General features: G+C 43.3%; 3 protein-coding genes across 3 annotated transcripts; 2 read left to right on the top strand and 1 right to left on the bottom strand.

The window, feature by feature from the left end:
- Nucleotides 1-937: 937 nt before the first annotated feature.
- Nucleotides 938-20,978, bottom strand: LOC113993526 (probable E3 ubiquitin-protein ligase HERC4). Its single transcript, XM_027731774.2, has 23 exons — nt 20,924-20,978; nt 19,872-20,001; nt 19,122-19,198; nt 18,328-18,549; nt 17,477-17,568; nt 16,772-16,902; nt 15,811-15,959; nt 15,419-15,495; nt 15,016-15,113; nt 13,819-13,878; nt 13,160-13,262; nt 12,825-13,008; nt 12,339-12,520; nt 11,121-11,216; nt 9,819-9,944; nt 9,626-9,745; nt 5,763-5,903; nt 5,505-5,677; nt 4,620-4,686; nt 4,344-4,423; nt 3,223-3,406; nt 2,742-2,841; nt 938-2,144 (listed from the first exon to the last, which is right to left on the bottom strand). The coding sequence occupies exons 1-23, from the start codon at nt 20,976-20,978 to the stop codon at nt 1,930-1,932; spliced, it is 2,862 nt and encodes a 953-aa protein (XP_027587575.2). The 3' UTR covers nt 938-1,929.
- PYURF (PIGY upstream reading frame) lies at nt 6,414-7,838 on the top strand. The gene is made up of 2 exons (XM_027731779.2): nt 6,414-6,759; nt 6,932-7,838. Exons 1-2 carry the CDS (start codon nt 6,449-6,451, stop codon nt 7,071-7,073), a joined length of 453 nt encoding a protein of 150 aa, XP_027587580.2. The 5' UTR covers nt 6,414-6,448; the 3' UTR covers nt 7,074-7,838.
- On the top strand, nt 7,087-7,341 carry PIGY (phosphatidylinositol glycan anchor biosynthesis class Y). The gene has a single exon (XM_027731780.2). The coding sequence runs from the start codon at nt 7,106-7,108 to the stop codon at nt 7,334-7,336; it is 231 nt and encodes a 76-aa protein (XP_027587581.1). The 5' UTR covers nt 7,087-7,105; the 3' UTR covers nt 7,337-7,341.
- Nucleotides 20,979-21,274: the final 296 nt, after the last annotated feature.

Raw genomic sequence — 21,274 nt, forward strand, 5'->3', positions numbered from 1 at the left:
GCACTTGCACAACACAGAAGATCACTCTCAGTTTCCAAGCCCTACCAGAGGCTTAGAAGACCATAGAAAGGGAAACAAGCAGCCAGAGTAGGCTGATGAACAGCAGGCTAAGCTGCCAAAACAGAAACCTGTGGTGGCATGGCAGCATCAGCCAGGGTGGGATGGGGACAACAGCTTGGGCTTCAGCCAGTTCCCTCTTTCCACAAAATTACACCTGCAGCAAGCTGGTGCCTTTCCCAGAGGATGTAAGCATCCCTGTGATGTCCTGTTTGCCCCAGGTGGGTGAGGGGGACAGGGGTTAGGTCTGAGTGGGCCAGGTCCTCTCATTCCCCTTGGCTGGCAGCTGGCATCCTCCAAGGTGCTAGTTCCCCTCTTGTTACGACTGCCATGCCACCTGCTTTCCTGTACCACCCTGGTGCTTGAGGTGAGTGCTTGATGTTTTTCTTTACTTGTACTGTAACTTAAAAGGAAGCTTTCTTATTTTTTTAGTACGTAACAATGTCTATTATACTGAGCTGGAAATTAATAAATAATGTCCATGTCTTTCCTAGGAAACATTTACTTTTCTAAAGAAAAAAAAAAAGCACTAACAGTTTTTGTCACAAAACAAAAAGGTTTGTGTCATTTACCGACATTTTATCCTAGTCCAAAAGGGTGTGTGTGCGTGTGATACCCAACACAAGGTCAAGACAGAACAGAAAATAAAAACTGCTGTTGACTTCTCGCTTTCAATTTTTACATTCATCTAAAGCACATTCTGCATGAAACAGGAAAGACTTACTTGTTCAGCATATACAATACATCTCTTTGAAATACACTGACATCAGCCTTCGAATCCTCTTATGAATGGCTTCCCCAGATCAAGGGGGACAGAAAACACAGATATGGTGCCATGCATAGGCAGATGCATAATGAAGGAAGAACACAACCACGGGGGTGAAAAATTAATCAATTGTCATTTAATTCAACGCAGTAAAAGTCTTCTTTACATATGTGCCCTGATACATTTAACAGACCAAAGTGAAGACTGCTGAAAAGTCATGATTGTTGTTTGTCTCTCCACAAAGCAAAATAAACAGAAAACATACATCCTGCCTGACACCCTCAATATCCTGCCAGTGCTCTGCACTGTTTTGACAATGAGATTCCAGAAGCCCTGCAAGCCTCATGTCCACAGGGCTCTGTAGACAGAGCTGTTCTGCAAGCCTAAAATTTTATGATTTAATTGCAAAACATCTCCTTGGAAGATATAAAGAAATGTGACAAATATCACAGTTAACACACTAAATAATAAAAAGTCCATTCATGCTTCACAAATACAGCTTTCGAAAAAGTCTAGGAATGATCAAATCCTTGTCCTAAGCATTTCTCTCAGATAAGTCAAAGGCCATATCCAGGTGAGCACAGACTTCTCCTTCAATTCACGGTTTGCAGGAACATGTCTCCTTACTGTTAGTTGCTCCCCAAGAGAATTCTTAACTAACACAGTTGAAAACCTTACCCTAGCTTGTCCCTGCAAGGATGACTGCTCAGCATATCCTGTCTGTATGCTTGGTAATGTACAAATTATTGTACATTGCTGCTGTGAGCTCACTGTGAGCTTGACTGAACAAGACCAGCACAGTGCAGACCCTGTCTGCACAAATATATAAATAGAGTTGCTTATCAGCTTGCTTCTTAGAAGTGTTTCAAATAGTATTCTTCTTTTCTAACTTTACAATCTAACCATGAGGTATCTGGTCCAATATCATTTTTATAATCAATATAAAATCTCAGCAAATAACACACACACACAAATGTTTATAAAGCACAGTAAAAATAAGGTAGGGTAGAAACCAGTAAATTTGAGTTATAAAGAGAAAAATATAACAAGTGAAAGAAAGATTTTTTTTTTGCTTATTTTTGTTTTGAAGTGCTTCTGACGAAGAGTTAGGCACAGCCAAAACCTTCATTATGCTCTATGGCATAAAGCAACTTTTCCTTGAGTATGCTTTTACTACTGTATCTGGGGAGATAAAAAATGAGGGAGCAGGTACTGGCAGAGGGATAGAGCTCATCTGGATTTTTTGCTTGAGGATCTTCAATACAAAATCTAAAACATTCCAGTTGATAGGCAGGGATTCGATCAGATCCTGACAAGAACCCTGAAGGAACGAGAAAAAAAAAAAGCAAGAAAAAGTAAGCAAATTAAAAAATAAACCAAGATAATGTTAATTGAAAAACATGAAAATAATTAATGTTAATAAAAATCATGAAGGGAAATCAGTGTAAACATATGGCTATTTTCATAAGCTAATTATTTTGCTTTGTTGAATTACCTGAATACAATAAAGTCTCTTACTGACTAATATGAATTATAAGCCCTCTTTTACTTTATAATTTAGACTTTGTGGATGAGGAAGGCCAGGCTAGGTCTGACCTTCTACATTTAAAAACAATGAGCTAGCTTTGGTGATCCTTTGAGAAGGGTAAACTGCTTACATCAATATAGTCTGCTCACACAAACTGAGGCCTCTGACCAACAAGACAACCACAAAAGCAAGGGATAAAGTAATTGCAATGTTCAAGGTGGTCAGGTGCACTCAGGCAAGCCTTCATGGTTTTCACTAGAAAATGTGGTAGCAGAAAATGTGTTGAAAAGCTGTTTGAGACTATAGTATTTTTTATGTGCAACCATCTAAAATGTGTGTTGTGGGGCAGAAAAAAGGACTATGAAAAGTTTAAAATTACTGATACATTACCAAGGAACATTTTCTTTTTTTCTTCTGGGAGTTTGTGAAACACATTCCAAAAATCTTTGATGGTTTTATCTGACTTATTATACTGCCTGTATACCACATTCTGTCAAAGACATAAAAATAAAACAGGTCAGTTAGTCCTCAATATTTCCATTTATATTTAAAGCAACAACATTTTATCTGATAAATTTTATAATCCTGTTCATAGATATTCAAATCCTCTTAACCTCTGGAATCTCCTTGTTCATTTGTTTTTTCAAAGATTCTTATGACAATCCTTGAGTTATGGCTTGATACTTAGTCTCCTTTATTCTTGTACCTGATGTAGATTAGAAATAGAACTATGACACAAGTAAAAAAAAAGAGAAAGTCCCTTGAGCTTCTGTCCATCTGTTCATGACCTATACAATCAATGAAAGAACAGGTCAGAAGTAGTTTATGCTTCACAGATACAGCAGAAGGACACTATGCTAGTATACAATACCTTTTCCAAGAGATGCCAGTCAACTGTTGGGTGTCCCTGGAGAACAACCTGGAGCTCTACAGGGAGAAACATCTTCCAATTTCTAGCTGGGCACCCTCTTAAAAATCCTTGCATAAAGTCCTGAAATGGCTTTTGCACTGATTCATTGAACACATAATTCACGTACAAGTCAACATATTCTTTCCTGGAAAAAATATCAAATGAGCAATGCAATAGGTACTTTTGTAAAAGGAGAATTATAGAGAACTTTATACCTTATTCCTTTATTCTGCACAACCTGCTGAACTGTAAAGATTCAATCTTTACTGAGATCAGTCGCCTTGGCAATTATTTACTCACTGAATAAACTGCGAGGATGTTCACAAATAAAAGAGAATGCTGGCCAACATGGATTCATTTTGGTAATACTCCTTTATTTCATGTGAACACTCTAATAATTTCCCTGAAATCAAAATAACTATTTGCACAGCTGCTAATCAGTAGTTTCACTCTTCCCTCTACTTGTGATGGGGATTTGTGTAGTGACATTGTACTTGCACAATCAACTCAATGTAAATGCTATACTTCAAGCTTCCTAAACAGTCCTTTCTTGAATCCCTAAGGGTCCTCAGATCATCTGCATAACTCAGGACACAGAACTTCTCTCTGTCCTCTGTGCCGAGGTTAATACTGACAAAAAGCCTTATTGACAGATTGCTCCTTCTCCTTTATATACAAAATATATTCAGTAGATGTAACAATGCAGAAAACATTTTGCTCTAAAAAAACCCCTTATGGAGGTGTACCTATAGCTGGATTTGTCAGACAAATCATCTGTATTTCACTGAAAATACCGTCCAAGGGTATTTTATACATTTGTTAGGAATTTTTCTGATAACTCCAGGTACCTGTATATGCAGATGCCAGGATGTCCAAGGATCCCCTTCTCATCTGCTGCTTGCACAAACTGCCAAAGTCTGACACATGTGCAGCAAATACAGCAGGAACCAAAAGTGTACAAAGACCAAGACCAATGGTCGGTATAATACTGAAGTTGGTATTTTGTAAGGGGATTGGTATAGACGTTATCTCATATACTTGTAACAAGACAACAAGGTAAGAAATGTAAAAATAAAACTGACCTGTTATCCTTAGTGACAGGAATGTTGGCACCATTTTTTTTAAGTTCAACAACATCCATAGAATCTCCTTCTTCCATTACCTACACAAATAAATTTAAACATTGGCTGCTGTTTCTCCATATGACAGATATATACGTGCTACATCTATCATTCTTCTTGCAGGGCCTGACATAGCACTTTTACTAGTTTGAGTTTACAGACAAATTGTGTCATTTGCACTGGGACAGTCTTGCCCGAGTACATACATGGGATGTCTGAACGGCACAGTGGTCCTACCGTGAAGTCTATGTCCATGCTCTCAAGGTTATGATCACATTCTTCATTCAAAATTCCCCAAAGAATCCTGTCAAAAAACAAAGGGAAAGAAAGAGAGAAGAAACATGACCACTCGATGCATTTTCAAATTCTGCTGAAAACCATCCTTTGATAAGCAGTTTTTAAGTGCATATACATATAGAACACATACACAACACCTACACTCACAGAGAACCATCATATGTGGCCCTGAACTTATGTCATGCTGCTGCCATGAGCGAGGGCAAATGCCTCCAGTAAAAAAAGGATTCCAGGCAAGTCCATCCCCATGCCTTGTGGGGATAACTTTACACAAAGTTCAGTGAGAAGTGGGCTTGGACCATAGCCTCGCTTCCAGACATCATCTATAAAATATGGACCAGCGGGCTGATCTGGGAGAATTGTTTTGGGGTGAAGCACCTCTTCAAGTATTGCAGGAGGGTGAAGCACCTCTCCAAGTGTTTCAGTTCACTTAAGACTCTTTAGCACCTCAACACAGTCACTGGCTCATGGATATAGTTCTCATCTTCTTGGCTATTCATAGCACTTGTGTGGAAAGCTGAGCTTCATGGGCCTAAAAGATTTATGTTGGTGACAGCAGCACCTCTCCCTGCTATGTCTGGCTGAAATCTCCTTTCCCAGTGCATGGAGATCCTGTTCTCAGAATTGGCACAACTGCAGTGTATGGCAATACTGTGCCTGTGTAAAATAACACAATGGAAATGGATAATTAGTAAATCAGAGAAAAAAACCAGCATTAGTAATTGGGTGCTTAGTTCTTCCAAGTCCAAACTACAGCTCATCGGACTCAGGGATCTCCCTGCACATGGAGACCCAGCCGAAGCTTGGGCCATGCCTGGCTCGTACCGGCCCACAGTTGGGAGCAGCTCCTCGAGGTCCTCCAGGGTGGGGGCCAGGTCCAGCAGCTTTTTGTAGAGAGCCCTGGGGAAGGGGAAGGGCACCATGCGCTGGTTAAACAGGGCCATTCCACATAGTGTCCCGATCTGGAAGAAGGTGTCCTTATCCTCACAGCCCGAGGCCTGGTTAGGAACAAGCACACCAGAAAACTGTGACCGCCTTTTCCCATGGGTGGCCTCCCCACCCGCTGCCGCGGGGCTGCCTCACCTTGCTGGGAAACCACACGAGTCCGGACGTGTAGTGGCGGAAGGCACTGGTGGCCGGCTGGCAGAGGGTCCTGGCAGCAATGCTGAAGAGCTCCTGGGACAGCCCACCCTGGTCCACACCCTTCTCGCCCACAAACACCACCTGCAATGCCCAAGACACCCACAGACATAGACACCCATGTTGCCCACAAAATAAGACTGGTTACCCAACAAGCCAATAATTACACACCCGAGAGAGACACTGATTATTTATTTCAGAGCCGTGCTGGGTGGTATTCCACAAATCAAGCACACCCCAGCTGACTTTTCAGGCCATTATTTATACACAGAAACTCAGAGTTAGTGACTGTCCAAGTACAGCCCTTCTATTATGACTGTATGTAATTCCCATACAAGTTACATAACCCCAGCTAACTTCTATGTGTGCTTAGGGGAAGGGTCTTCACCTGGGCAGGGGGCTTTTTGACCTGGAGGTGTGATTTTTAGTATTATAACGAACATAGTTCAACTATAGGATACATGGACCTTGAGTACTTTGCCAAGTTATCCACGTATACATAGACATACATCAACATCTTGATTTACTGCATCCTTAAACCTTGCGAGTTCCCGGATGTCCTTGACTAGGGAATGCTGGCTGCTGCCTGCTCCACTGATCAGGTCTCCTTTCTTGCTGTTTAGGCTTGAATGTACGGAAAGACCTTACATCAAGGAGCAGCCCGCCTTAAGACAACCTTGGCACACTCCTCGCTTTGCGGCACCCACAGGCTCCCGGCACAGCGCGGGGCGGGGCCGGAAGCGGCGGCCATGCTGCGGGGCGGCGGGCGCGCTGTGGCGGGGCTGCTGCGGAGGGCGGCGGCAGGCAGCCGGGAACAGCACCGGGATCGGGATCCGGGATCCAGGATCCAGGAGCAGGGCTCGGGCTCAGCGCGGCCGCAGCCGCCGGAGCCGTCGCTGCTGCGCTTCCTGGTGTGCCCGCTGTCCAAGAAGCCGCTGAGGTGAGGGCGGGCCGGGGGAGCTGCGCTCGCTGCCCGCCCTCGGCCCGCTGCAGCCCCGCGTGGAGAGGGAGGGGCTCTCTAAGGGCGAACCCAGGTTTTTCACCCCTCCTTCTGTTTTGTTGGTGGCTTTGTTTTATCTCCCCCTTCCCCCCCATCCGCCTTGCCCGTCCAGGTACGAAGAAGCTACCAACGAGCTCATCAACGAGGAGCTGGGCATCGCGTACCCCATCATCGACGGCATTCCCAACATGGTTCCGGAGGCTGCCAGGATGACGCACAAGAAGCCTCCGGCCGAGGACTCGGAGCAGCCCTGAGGACCCGCCAGGCACAGCGGTAGCTGGGACTGATGGCCGGGGGAGGGATGCTGCCCTCCCTGCCCACTCTGACTGTGCTCGTTCCCCTCCTGTCCTTGGCAGGCTTGTTTTACTCAGCCAGCGTGGACGAAGCCTTCCCACAGGGCTGCACCAGCACGAACAGCCTGTGTTTCTACAGTCTCCTCCTTCCTGTTACAATACCGGTTTATGTGTTCTTTCACCTTTGGACCTGGATGGGGATTAAGCTTTTTAGGCACAACTAGTGAGATGCGTTTGCTAACCCCTGGGCTTCTCTAAATCAATGCAGCTGGTTTAATCTCATCGGGTATTGCAGTTCGTTGGAGAGTTCCCTTTGGCACTATGGACTGTCATCATTTTCCTAGTAGTATCTGAAACTGTACGAAGCAGCAGCCCATTGTTACCTACTGCTAAGGCAGATTTAGAGTAGGAGTCATAAGAAGCACTAATTCCCTCTGCTGTATCCCTCCAAGAGTGTTGTGCATTTGTAGTGGCACTGATGAAAACCACCTAGGTGGAAGTTGTTTTCGCGAGGGAGAACTGTACCCTGACTGAGAAAACTGATCTTAAATAATACACTAAATTAAAATATGCAGTCTTTGAGAACTTTGGTTTTGTTTTAACCTGATGTATGTACTGAAATATATTTGACTCACTGTCAGAAGAACATAAACTAAAATAAATTAGGCTGGTGTTTCGTAACAAAATTTGGGACTTGACATAAATGAAGAAATTTCTTGGATGATACCCATGTCTGTATGTGCAGTGGCTGCTTTTTTCTTTCTTTTTTTTTTTAAGAAAAAGGTGGGTAAATGACAGCTCTGCAGAACAGATGTACCTGTGCATTTGGGGGTTTTGTTAGAGTGGCCTCCAACGTATTCCAGTGTCTGCTTAGGAGATGTGTGTCCCAGTACTATGTGTTAAATATATCTGAGTACACAAGTTTGATAGCCAGGTTGGGTCATTTTCATTAAAGAGGCATCTCCTGACAGGTTAGTGGAAAAATAACTCCCAACTGAGCCCAGAATTTGTTAGCCCAGTCAACAGCTACAAAAATGCTTTTTAAGTACATAGAATATCCTTTCCCTTCGCACCATCTCCTGCTCAGTAGAGAGGGAACAGGAGATACTTCTGCTAAATACTTCAACCTTCCCTATTTTCATTTACAGCAACACTAGAGAATGGGGTGACAGACCACTATGAGGGTGTCACATGCCAAGTTCTCAGTACTGTCTGAAAAAATTCCTAGCTGGACACAGCTATGAAGGGGACAGGTCAATGCTATGATAATCTGTTATAAAGGTTTCTTTTTTATGTTTTGCTATTGAGTGGTTTATATCTGCAACACAAATACATTAATGTCCTCTACCTGCTGAAAAATGCAGAAACGCAGCAGCAAGTTGTAGATACTGCAGACCATAGTTTCTCTGGGCGGGTGACTAACAGTGCAGTCAAAATTATCAGGCTGCTGCAAATAATGCTGCCATGTGCAGTGTGAAAGACAATGCTTGCAGTAGGTGCATTTGAAGGCTGACTTCACTAAGGGCAGCTGTTTGTCAGAGCTTGTACAGTCAGTGGAGACTTGAGATCTAGAGGACAGTACAGAGCTCAAGCCTCACTACCTCTGTAAATAAATGCCTCTCAGCTGGTGAAGTGAGGAAGCAGGAAGGAAAGGTAGCTCTAGGGGGCATTGAGAATCTTCTCCTAAGTGTATGGGAAGGAAAAGCTTTGACAGTTCTTGTTGGCAAGAAGGCTCACTTGGAAAGCACCAGAACTGGGCAATAGGGCACCGGGGTTGATAGCTCCTGTGACACAGGCGTGGTGCCAGACTTTGTGTTAGTGACTGATAGGACACATGGTCCCTGAGCTGAGCTCCACTCTGGGCAGGTGCCCTCTTCCCACGTCACCCAGCGTTTTGCAACACAGGGCTAGCATTGCAATTCCTGCAGGAAATACAACTACCAGAACCTCTGGGTTTGTGTGGAAGCCACAGATTAAAGGCACATGGAGACAGCAGCACTATAATCAGATTGCCACCTCTCTCGCCGGCACTATCCTTCATTTCCCTTCAGACAGCATCTCATGAGAGAAATGGCTTTTTGTGGCTTTTTGTGTTGCTTGCTGGCCGCTAAGGCTGGTTCCCCAGCCACTGGGGTTTTCATGTGCAGCAAACTAGCATGGGATCTAAAAGTCAGTCTAGCAGTAATAGTACTGGACTTTGACAAGTCTAGTTTCCTGAGCAATCCTATTACATTACCCCAAAGCAACCTCACAGGAAATAGCACTGCCACTTGTGTTTAACTTACGCCAACAAAGCTTGATGGCTACTTGGAATAACAATGTAAGATACTGCCATCCAGATTCACTCTACACCACTTACGGAACATGTTGTATAATAATCTGAAGAATAGTTCATTTGTTGTATGCTCAGAGAATACTGAAACCCTTCTACCAATACTTCAGTCACACTGAAAATCAAGGAACACTGCAGCGAGATATTTAGAGCTAACAAATAATACAATTTGGTATCTTACCTTTAAGATCTTCCTGAATTCCTGGGTTGAGGCACATTCTAAATTGTTCCATATGTCTTGCAGAAAGCACTCTCTTCTGACGTGAAATTCCCATTGTTTTCTCGTGCATGTAAGGATTGTCTGAGGATTGAAGTAACAGTTGTTGGCAGTGTGTTTATCTCTTCTAATTTGTAACAAAATTGGCCACACCTACTTCAGTAGAGGTCCCGGGCAGAGCGCTGCCTTCTGTGCACAGAACCTGGCATTCTGTTATAAGAACGGCGATCCTGTCTTGCATGTCAAAGATGCATGGGTACTTGCTCAGGTTCCATAGGGCTATCTGAAATGGCAAGTAAAAAAGGAAAAGACATGTTGATTTTCCCCTGAGAAACCAGTTCCAGGGTACGTGTGGAGACTGAACTGCTGGCCTGTACCCTGGCAAACTCCCATATCTCCGAGACGTGCCCTGGTTGTGTGCACGAGCACTACACTGGGAGAAGTACGCTTCCTAAAAACAGCTTCTACACACTTCTGTGAGAAACACTGACAGAGAGGCATCTAACCAGTTTGTGCAGACAGACACCAAGAATAAAACAGAGAGAAAGTGATTTTAACAGCTGAATTCAGCTAAACCAAAACACATAGTAAAAATGTCCTGGATACCCAGGTTATGGTACATTGTTTTTAAAAACTGCTGACTTTATTATCTGTACTACCAAAAGTAAATACTGGTATAAATATAATTTAATTCAAAGTGTTACACCTCCAGTGTGATAAGGCAGCAACTTCAGGTCATTTCCTATTTGGCTTTTGATTCTATGCTGTTTCCCAAACCTTCTCCTCCACTCTGGTTAATTGGTACAAAATTGGTACATTAGCAAACAAAAGCTTATGAAGGAATGAGGCAGTTGCCCTACGAATTCCAGGCAAGTTGCCAGAAAGCTACAGGTTTTTTGCCTAAGGAAGGCCCTACTATCCACATTTGCATTTCATCCTGCTTCCTGTGACACTGACTGCATTTGGTAGCTAATTTGCACTCCATGTTGTCAAGAAGTAAACCATTTGACAGATTATTTTTATTATCATGGCTTGGTTTTAAGATGTAAGTAAATTGAAATATGGTTTCTAAACAAAAGCTTAAAGACACCACACAGTATTTCTATTAATAAAACATAATAAAATCTAGAGTAACAAGAAGTATAGCAACCATCCCTCATGGTGCTTTTTCACAGTGATTACTAGTTCCAAGCCAACAGAGTGTCTTAGGACACTGGAGGACAGCTCCAACTCTCAGAACCAGGGGTCATCTCAGGAAAGGCACTATTGTAGCTGCTAAAATACTGGATGGTAAAGGGCTTGCTAGAGAAAATGCATTGTCTTTGAGATGTAATGGGTTAGAGTCTAGAGTTGCCTTTCATATCTATATCTATATAATTATATCTAGAGAGAGATATAGCGACTATTTAAATAAAAGAGAAAAGAGTGTTTTGCACTGCTGGTAAAATTTTATACTTACTGCTCTATTAAAGAACTGACAGAAGTCGATAATCTGTTTCACAACAGGTACATAGAAGTTGCTTTCTTCTACTCTGAAGCCAGTTCTGGAGTTCACCTGCATTGATACACACAACATGTCAGCAGCAGATCCAGTGAGCTGTACATCTGTGTGGCAGGACAGGACTGACAGGACTTTCTGCAGAAAGAGCTCTGAGACCCTGAACAGAAGTGAAAGGATAGAATTGCTACGAGTAGCACAGCGCCCCACAGTGAGAAGTCTCGAAAAGCCATGTATAAACTAGCAGGAAAGCAATTTTCATTTACAAAGATTCCTTAACAGGGCTCGATCAGGAAAGGTATGTTTCCCTTTGAGTATCTTTCATGCTGCAGAATACTCTGTAGTTCCCTATTCATTTTCATACTTGTTGACTAGCAAAGATATTTGCGGACGGGCAGTGAACATGTAAAGCTCCAAATGATGTAATCACAGAGGAGTAGGCCTGCTGCATTTTTGAGTTTGTTTATCTGGATAAATACAGATTCAACAGTCTAAACTTCGAGGACCAAATCTGCAGTCTCAGCCAAAAGGATACTCAGTTCTGAACAAAATTTAACAACTGTTCTCTGATTCATACTGTGTGCTTGAGCTCTTGACTTCCCTAAACTTTGAACATCTCCGCAGGAGAAAGGATGGTTGTCAAGAATACAGTTACCACTCCCTTTGTTCCCCGTGTTTGTTTTCAGCTAAAGAGGCTCTAATACTGTTGTTCCAGAGAATTTCTCAGGTAACAGGCTCTTAAAGCATCATGCAGCATTATTGTGACAGCCACAATATGTCAAGCAGGTAGGTTGTCTTTTAAATTCGGTTATTGGAGTGACGGATCTCACCAGCAGAAAGGCAAATGGGCATGCTATGCAGGGGACACCCTATCCATAGCTCTCTAGGCATCAATGCATGCACTCTTCACACCACTGAAGCCTCCCCCTGCCAGGGCTGTAACACGCTTTGCTTTAGCTCTTCATTTCTACAGAGGGTAAGTTAGGTACAACTCAAGCAGGATTCCTTGAAAGCTATGCTGGTGTAGAGCCAAAGAGATTCCTGAAGCAGTGTCAAATGACAAGGCCCCATGTTCCCTTGTAAGAAGGGAACCCAGAGAATTCAACAAGTGAAAAGGATTAAAATACGCGAAGCCATATTGATACATCCTGTCTAGTGAGGATCCAAGTACTTTCTTACCTGGGAAAGCATCTGCAGTATTTGCAGAGGTACTGTTTCATCTGGGTACAGGTTGAAGGGGTCTCTTGGCCCACAGTTGTGTAATTCTATGATAAATTGAGACAGGTTATCCTGGGAAACCCTCTGATACAGACTGACCAGATCCTTGAAAGAGGATGTTTCCAGATTTGACCACAGGCACTCTGTAAAGAGAACAGCTAGTGAGGTGACATGTAACATGTAAATCACTGCAATTTGTGGATGAAGCTGCATTTTATATCAAATAAACTTGACAAAAAAATTGCTTAATTTTGGACTACCAAAATTAGTAAACCTCAGAATTTTTTCATTCTTGTGTCTTGCTGCATAGTCCCCATGTTTCTGCATCTATCAGCAGCAATTATTTCAAGTTCTGCAACACGCTACATCAGCGATGCTAACTCTTGTTCTGCAGCAGAAGATGACCAAGCATTTAAATCATTCAGTTCTATTATCATAAAACCCTACCAAGAGTTTGCAGGTCCTCTGGCTGGAGCTTCATGATGGCTTGTGCTAGAAGCCTCAGTGAATGGTAACAGCTTTTATCCTTCCCCTGCAGAATGAAAGGCAAGATCAAGTAGACTCTGAAATTTTCAGGTGAGATGGGAGAGGAAGACAGTGATGGCAGTAAATTATCAACCTCCTTTTGCACCTTCAGAGGCAAAAAAAAATAAAAGACAAGGGTTAAAATGCAATTTTGTTTTGCCAAAGTAATTAGGTTGGCATGAAATTCCTAAGTTTTATGCATAAATCCAGAGCTCCTCAATATCTGTGTAGTGAGAATCCTTATATCAAATCCTTACCTCCTGGAAGAGCTTTGGCATCTCACTGATCTTCTTATAAAAATGTTTCACTTCGGACATGTCTACACCTGAGAATTCTTTGGAGGTTTTGAAATGTTTGTCTCTATCACAAAGGAAAAAAAGAGAACACCAAGTTATGTAAGAAGCTGGGTTTTGTTAGCGACTGAATGGTGAAGCATTTTAACATGAGAAAATACTTGGAAAGTTCAGCCCTAGCTCCAATGGGTATAATTTCATGTGTTCTAAGAAGATAGACAACACAGGTCACTGTTTTGCGACCTGATTAATATCCTGTCTTTCCTGTCTCGTGTGGCTGTGAACTATTAATGGTAGACTTCCTGTATTTCACCTTAAAATCACTTCCACTTCAGTGCTGGGAGGAGGTATTATGGATCCTTTGAAAGCTGTAATATTGCCTAAAGGGATTATTCTGTCAAATATCACAACAGGATAATCTTCTAGAATGTGAGCTTCTCTAGCAAATTCAATAGGACTGGGGGGTGTAAAAAAATTTTAGCTTGGCTTTGAAAAATACAGACTCGCTTCTTGCAAATTCAGATAAGACTAATCTTTTCTACACATGTGGTCTAAAATAACACTTTCTGGTCAGTTTACATGCAGCCAATATATTCTGTTATGTCTAAGTCAGGGCACGCTACCTTTTCTGCAGGAAGCTTCCGTTGATGCAAGCCTCAGATGAGAAGATCAGTCTGATATTCCTGATAGTAAAAGACAAACCAAAGTCAATCCTTTCAACTTCAGGTTTTTAATTCTGAGAGAACAGAAAACATGTGTACAAGTGTCTCTGCACCTCACTGTACAAATGTCTTATTACCACTTTGTTGCTCTCCTAGGCCTTGTAAGGGAACCTGCTCAAGTGCCTCATGCCAGCTAATTGCATGCAGGTGGATGTTATCATGGAGATATCTTCTCCAGACAGGTCTGAACATTATCTGTTATATATAAAGGCATTGGAGGGAGGAGGATCCCCTCCATTGACAGGATCTTTGTAGAATGTGGAGGGAAAATCCATCAGGCTATCAATTTACCGCCGCACAAAAGCTGGGTTCCCAGCATCTGAAGGATGTTAGATTTACTCACTACCTGTATTCTTGGTTATCTTCTTATTGAAGCAGCTCTTTTATCAAGCAATTTGCTGTCAAGCCCTTCCTATTGAGATCTGGAAAGAACCCTCCCTTTCTCACCCTCTCAACAACCACTTTCCATATGATCCAAACTGTTCTAAAAGTGGTCAGGGAAACATTTAGTTCCAGATTAGCCAGGATTTTGAAATGCTCAAAGTCAGCAGCTGGAGTCAGACTTTCCCAAAGAAAATAACCTCCCATGTAAGACCTGAAAAAAGACTAACACAATCATAATTCTCAAACATAGGTGTAAGGCATCCCACAGTAGTATATACTAACTGCTTTTGAAAATGGATAATTAAAGAAAGGATCACTGATTTTTAAATGATGACACAGACAAAACAATCCAGTTTGGGTACTCTGGATTGTGATTTTTGCACAAGGCCTTGGTCTACAGACAGAATCTTTCACTGATTTAATTTGTTGGCTCTTCATCAACTTGACCATTCTGTGCAAGAAGAGGAGAGGCTTCTGAAGCCAGGCAGTACATCTCCTCTGTTCCTGCAAAAAGGTTATTGAAAAGATGTTGCTTGTCAACATCTCTTTTTCCTGTGCAAAACCTAGGTGAGAATTGCTGGTACAAGATTGTGTCTTGGCTAAATTCTTGAACAACAGTTCCTATAATAGTCTCCAAAAAATAATGACTTTTAGAAAAAATCATGTATCAGGGAAAAAAACCCAACCAAACCCAAAAACAGGTTTCTGACTTACTTTTTTATCCTCTGGAACTGGACTTTTGAACTGGAATTAGAAATCCAGTCATCCACTTTTTTATTCTCTAGAGTGGCAATTCCATTCAAACAGGAATTCTGTGTGAAATTCATGAAAACATCAACAAGATAAAAGGTCTAGAAGATGGAATTCTTATTTTTTTAAGCCAATCTTTACAAGAAGAGTTCAGCCTAAGCATGAACAAATTAATGGTCATCGAGCATCATCCAGATGCATTAGCCACAGAACATACATAATTGCCATACAAAGTAGTTTCGAGGTAAGCATAGAAAAAACTGCAATAGACATATATGAAATTGGAGTGCTAAAAGCACAATGGAAAATCCAAATGTTTCCAGCAGTATTGTGAACAGTGGGAAGCTGTGATCAAATGTGCACATACCTGGTTCTCCTTGCAGAGGACAAAACTTCGGTTTACTCCTGCCGTAATTTTAATCCCCTTTTGTGACGTGTTATTTTCTGTGAAAGAATAAAAATATTTTCATATGAACATTTGAAGAGAGTCATTATCTTCAGAGAGTTCAGTGCACAAAAGTGGAACATTAAAAAAACCCCTCAGATAGTAGTTATCTGTCTAAAAGTTGATCCTATGTGGCCATTACCTATGATGATAAATCAAGCAGCGAATGGAATAATTTGTCATAGAATTTGTTGGGAAGGCCAAGTAAGCATGAGACATAGTATTTGCCTCTCGGTTTAAACATGAAATCAAGAAAGCAAACACCTCCCTGGAAGAAACAAATATAGATCGATTACATCTGCAATGGTTATTACTTTGGCAGGAGTTTCCAGTATTCACTGGTGAACTGATGGGAAGTGGTATCAACTGATTAGGCTTCCTCTCATCTTCTGGCTGTCCTTCATCATCAGAACCAAAGAAATAGAATTTGTCCAAAGAAGGGACATAGACCAGAGTGTGTTGTCTGTTCAGGAAAAAAACCAAACAAACAATTCTCATAATAAGCAAAAATGACAGGGCAAGACAGAATAAAATTTACAGATACATTTTCAGAGTGGAGACCTAAGGCTTGTATTTAGAAGTCCTGACAGTCCAGATAAAGAATCCCTTTAACAAAAGTGTTGGAATTCTCCATTGCATTCAGCAGTAAAGAAATATACAGACTCAGATTTCCTATATTAGCCTCTAATGTTTGTGATTTACGTTGGTTCCCACAGACAAAAATAATGTTACACCTTGCTAGCTTTACACCCTTCCATTTTTAAAAGCACAACTGCTGTGCTGCTGAGCCTGATACCAAGCCCAGGTAAATTGACAGGAGACTTTTTCTGGCCCAGTTACAGAAAGGCAGAATGAAACTGCATAATTATCACAGTTCTTCAATTCTTACTAAGGAGCCACCAGTTTGTCAGTGAGGATGGGAATTCAGTGGCTTTCCCAATGCAGATGGGAATTCAGTGGCTTTCCCAATGCAGATGTTTGACAGTCTTTTGCCCTTTGGAACCCAGTATACCCTTTGTTTATTAGAAGAGCAAAAGACTAAGGGCTTCTGGTGGTTTTGCAGCCCTCTCCCTCTGCTCATCATGGGCTGAAGGTTCTGCTCTCTCTGGGGCTCTGGCAGGAGACTGGCTTACATTGACGAGTGGACAATATTCTGACAGTGCTGACCTACTGGAGTACAGGGATTTGAACATCTTGGTGACTCTTCCTCTACTATTCTCCAGTGATTTCCCTAAGATATTGCCCTTAGAAGACATGTTATTGGCACTTTCCCACCTGCCACAGGCAACCTGCGAAACCCTTGCTCCCCACAGCTCGGCCACCACATGAGGCATGAGTTCATTCCGGGTGGAGTTGTGACCAAGCTGGCCAGCCCCTCCTGCTCCAAAGGTGCACACCAATCCCTCCTTGAAATGAAGAAACAAACAACAGGATCACTGCATTATTAACGACATTCAAATAGTCGCCACTGAGAGTGAGAGCCAGCAAGACATAATATGTTATATGGGACTTGATTCAAACATGGGTAGGGTTCACTTTGCAGCAAGCCTAATCATGCACTGTCATGTTCAAATCATTTAACTTCTGAGAAAAGCAATTTAACTCCTGAGGATAACTCCCCATCACTTAAGAATTTGATAAATAAATCCTAGTGTATAAATAAACCCTAGTGAATTAGCTATTGTTGTCATTTTCTCCAGTCCCCAATATGCTATAAAAAGTACTTTTTTAAAGTACTGAGAGTTGAACTGTATACCTTTGCTCCAGGATTCCAGTTCATCATATCCCTGCAAAAGTTTGCAAGCAGGTGATGGTAATCTGAGAAAAGTCTAGTTTTCCCAATAGCTTAGTCAACATCCCTTGGGGATCACTTCAGACTCAGATGGAAGCAGGCATTACCACTCCAAGCTCTGACTTTTAGCTGTGTATCTTTTCTCACAGAGTGAGGTCTCAGATGCTGACTTTCCATTTCAGACTCACCTTGGAGAGAACTGCAGTGTGATCTGCCCCACATGAGATAAATATAGTCTTCCAGTGCTCTAAAGCTCCAACATATGATGGGCAGTCCCTGTCTGGAAAGAAGATAGCACTGCTGAAGTGTAAGAGTACTGTGGGGTCTCATACATAGAAAAACTTAGAAAACAGAGGGCTTAAGCACTTTTCAGTCCCTCTCTTACAGCAATTCATGTAATTACAACTTGGGTTTGAGTTGTTTTTCTACCCTCCACTATAACATACTCTTTCTCATAATGTTTTGTCTTTTTCATAGTATTTTATTTTTATTTACATTCAGTTTGAAACAAAATTCAATGTTTTGTTTCCTTGCCAAACAGTACTTTGCTTCAAAATATCTGATTCTCAAGGGTGTGGACTCATTCAGATTAGATTCTGCTGACTTCAGGTTCTATCTGGCTAGGGCAACTCTGTAGTCTTCTTGGTTTGAAGACAATGGGTGATTTTAATTCTTCTCTCACCTTGTGTTTATGAAGAATTAAAGAAGACAAAAAAATATAAAATAATTTCTTTTATGCAAGACTTCCCAGAGAGAGGATGGGAGTGGAAATAGATCTCTAAATCCCCAGAGGTTTTAAAAGCCCACACTATCCAGTTAGCCACATAAAATGATTGCAAGTTCTCTATGGAAATACAACCCTTAAATCCCTTGTTCCTGCATGCCTTCCCTGGTCAGGAAACAGAGAACTTATCCAGAAATATTTTCTTCAAAAGACTTTACTGTTTGCTGCTACACCAAAGGGGCTTCACAATACTGAGGAGCGACTTGGTGAGCTCACTCACCAGGAAAACATCTTCCTAGTGCTGTCCTTCCTTACCTTCTGTGTCTCCGAGTCCCAGCTGTCCAAAATCATTCTTTCCCCAGGAGTACACAGCTCCAGAGAGTGACACGGTGGTGCTGTGAGCTCCTCCAGCAGCAATTTGAGCAAGTGGGATGCCCTTCAGTCTTTCCACCAGCTGTGCTTGGGGAATAAACGTGGCTTGGCTCCCCAGTCCTAGCTGTCCATGGGTGTTCTGGCCCCAGGTGAAGAGTTCACCTCCTTCACACACAGAACAAAAAAACCAGCTCAGTCTCAATGCTTCCTTGGAGTATTTGCACTTTGGAAGTAGTAGCAAAACTCTGTGCTCTTTTCAGGGAACTAGCTCCAAAGCAAGAGCATTATGTATAGATAGGCAAATTTCCATTTGCTTCTGACCTCTTTGGAGCAGTCCCACATTGTCCATGTGACTCAGCACAGTAAGAATAAAGGCCAGGTGTTTCCACCTCTAAAGTCATACTTGCAAGAAGTTCCCAACCAGAAAGGTGTTGCAGCTTAAGAACGGGCAGACCCGGTGACTGCAGAGTAGGGCAGCCACGTCTGCTCTCCACAACACACCTTTGTGGAGGGGTGTTGCTCAGGAACTGGAGAGAGACACAGAGAGATGCAGGTCCCCTGGTGCTAGGAGGAAAGGGCAGCACTGATAGCCAGTGCACTTTGTGTCCCCTACCCACCATTCATTACTCTATAATGGTGTCACCAACTACTGGAAGTAGTACAAACATGCCTTCTCAGAGCAAGCCTGCCATAATGTGACTCCCGTTTGGAGGAAAAGAGTTCTTGAAAGAGGATACCTCTGGATAGTGCCATGGCATGCTGGCCTCCACACGCTATTTGAACAATATTTAGGCTTCCTAGTTCTTTCACCAGCCTATAAAAATAAGGAAAAAGAAAAGGTCAAAATAGATAGATGCTGTGCCGTAAGACAAAGTAAAGGACAAAGATCCTTTGCTCACCAAGCCCTATCACTTTTAGCAGGAAATGTGTGGAAGAATATAGGTCACCTCTAAGTTGATTCACCTTGCTCTTATGCTGGCCTGCTGCAGCAGGGCTAACTGATTTGATTGTGGTTTACTCCTTGGGAAGCTGGAAAAGAATCAGGCTCAGGCCTGGGCAAGCTAACAGAAAATCACACAGCAAACTGCTGGGCCATTTGTACATGATGGTTACCCTCACAGCTTAATCAGAAGGTGGTAAGGTTCAGATATGCTTGTGTCTTTCACACGCAGTTTTCCCAAGCCATATGTGGTTTGCAAGTTATCTGCATTATTCTGGTATGTACTACTGATCCTTACTAAGTTTGAGAGAAACCTGTCTCATGTGCATCCCATGCAGCTCAGACCTTGGTATCAACCTCAAAATCTGTGCACTTCTTGCTGGTTTAAAAAAGAAGATAAAGATTTGGTAATTAGGAATGTGTGTGTTCCAGTTCCCTCTCTACAACAGAAACATGACTCATTCTCTTGGATGTTACCCTTAGGAAAAGCAAGCTGCATTTTTCAGACCACTGCCATCCATACCTCCACCCCATGACAGCTGCTTACCTTGTTTTAGAGCAGTTTGCTGGAGCTTTAGCCCAGTGTTCAGAAACCTTCCCGTCATGGGAGAGAATGAGCCTATGTGTTGCATCGTGGTTTGAGCACTGCACCTCATTCCTCTGCAACTGTGTGTGCTCTGCAGAACACAGACAGACAGACATGGCGGTCACGCTAAGGCAGCAGGCATCTTAACCACCTCGGCCCCCTCCCCAAGACCTCTCTGTGTTACTGTTTTCAGCAACAGCCTCTGCTTCTCAGGAAAAAGTCAAACAAGTGTGTATGACTTATTTTCTCAGGCTCCTTAAGGTTTCAGTGTCCTACCTACCCACTGCTTGATTTCATGCTGGATGACTCTCCTGGCTACCACTACAAGACCTTTCCCCATCTCTCAGGCTGCTGTGCCACCAGCTCCCAAGACAACCAGTGAAATCAGTCAGCACAAGCAGAGTCTGTTATTTTTGCACATCTATTGAGAGTATCTGGGGGGAAACAAAACACTTCCTGAGGCATCTGACCACCCCAGATTTGTCACCTCCTTGGGGATGGGATGCCTCAAGTCAAACGTTTTACATGACATTGGAGAAGCAACGACAAAAAAATCACACATTGCCTATTTAGAGCAGAAGGAAGTCCCTCCTTGTCTACAGCTGAGGGGCTGCGGATGCTTTCCTGACCCCGAGGCACCTGTTCTACTCAGTTACTTGCATGTAGCCCTGCAGCAGCATAAGTGTCTGAGACTCAGGATGTCCATGCGTGAAAGGTGGTCACTGGCAAAGCCTGTCCTGATTTCCCTAACACCTCTGGAGACTCACTGCTCACCCTCCTCACACTTCCAACATGGAACTAGAGAGGAAAATTCCTGTCTATTCCCCGGCATGGTGTTCCTCCTTCCAGCCCCCCCCCGCTCTGAGTGCTGCGCACTGGGAAATGTTTAAGCCCCTTACGCAGAGGCTCCTTCTTCCCAAGGGGCCGCACAGCAGATTATTCCAACTTCAGCGCGCTGACCCATCCCGGGGGGTCTCACCCCTCCCGCCCTCGCCGCTCCCGCCGGTCGGTACCTCCCGAGCCGCTCTGCCGGCCCCGCCGCTGCTCCCGCCGACGTCCCCCCGCCATCCCTCGGCCGCCGGCCGCCCGGCAGCTTGGGAGCGCCCGGGACAGCGCCGGGAACGCCCCGGCGGGGAAATGGAAACCGAAACTCGGCAGGGGCTGCGGCAGCGGGAGGAGGAGCGGGAGGGATCCCCGGCACCGCAGAGTCCAGAGCGGGGAAGCTCTGACCCCTGCGCTGGAAAGGCTTGAGCTGCTGGGCTCCGGTGGGCTCCTGGCTCTCCTCAGCCTGCGGAGGCGGCTGCTGCCCGGGTGGGAGGAGAGGGGAAACCAGAAGGCGAGTGGGGTCTTCTATGTGGAAAAGG

This window comes from Pipra filicauda, unplaced genomic scaffold (genome assembly GCF_003945595.2).
Source record: "Pipra filicauda isolate LSUMZ 115617 unplaced genomic scaffold, ASM394559v2 scaffold252_size1811890_pilon, whole genome shotgun sequence".
Classification (NCBI taxonomy): domain Eukaryota; kingdom Metazoa; phylum Chordata; class Aves; order Passeriformes; family Pipridae; genus Pipra; species Pipra filicauda.

Coding starts and splice junctions, on each gene's coding strand:
- LOC113993526 (XM_027731774.2), bottom strand. CDS start 20,978: ATGGCGGGGGGACGTCGGCGGGAGCAGCGGCGGGGCCGGCAGAGCGGC. Junction 20,002..20,923: donor CCGGCAGAGCGGCTCGGGAG/GTACCGACCGGC, acceptor TGTGTTCTGCAG/AGCACACACAGTTGCAGAGG. Junction 2,145..2,741: donor AAAAAAGAAAATGTTCCTTG/GTAATGTATCAG, acceptor TCGTTCCTTCAG/GGTTCTTGTCAGGATCTGAT.
- PYURF (XM_027731779.2), top strand. CDS start 6,449: ATGTACGGAAAGACCTTACATCAAGGAGCAGCCCGCCTTAAGACAACC. Junction 6,760..6,931: donor CTGTCCAAGAAGCCGCTGAG/GTGAGGGCGGGC, acceptor TTGCCCGTCCAG/GTACGAAGAAGCTACCAACG.
- PIGY (XM_027731780.2), top strand. CDS start 7,106: ATGGCCGGGGGAGGGATGCTGCCCTCCCTGCCCACTCTGACTGTGCTC.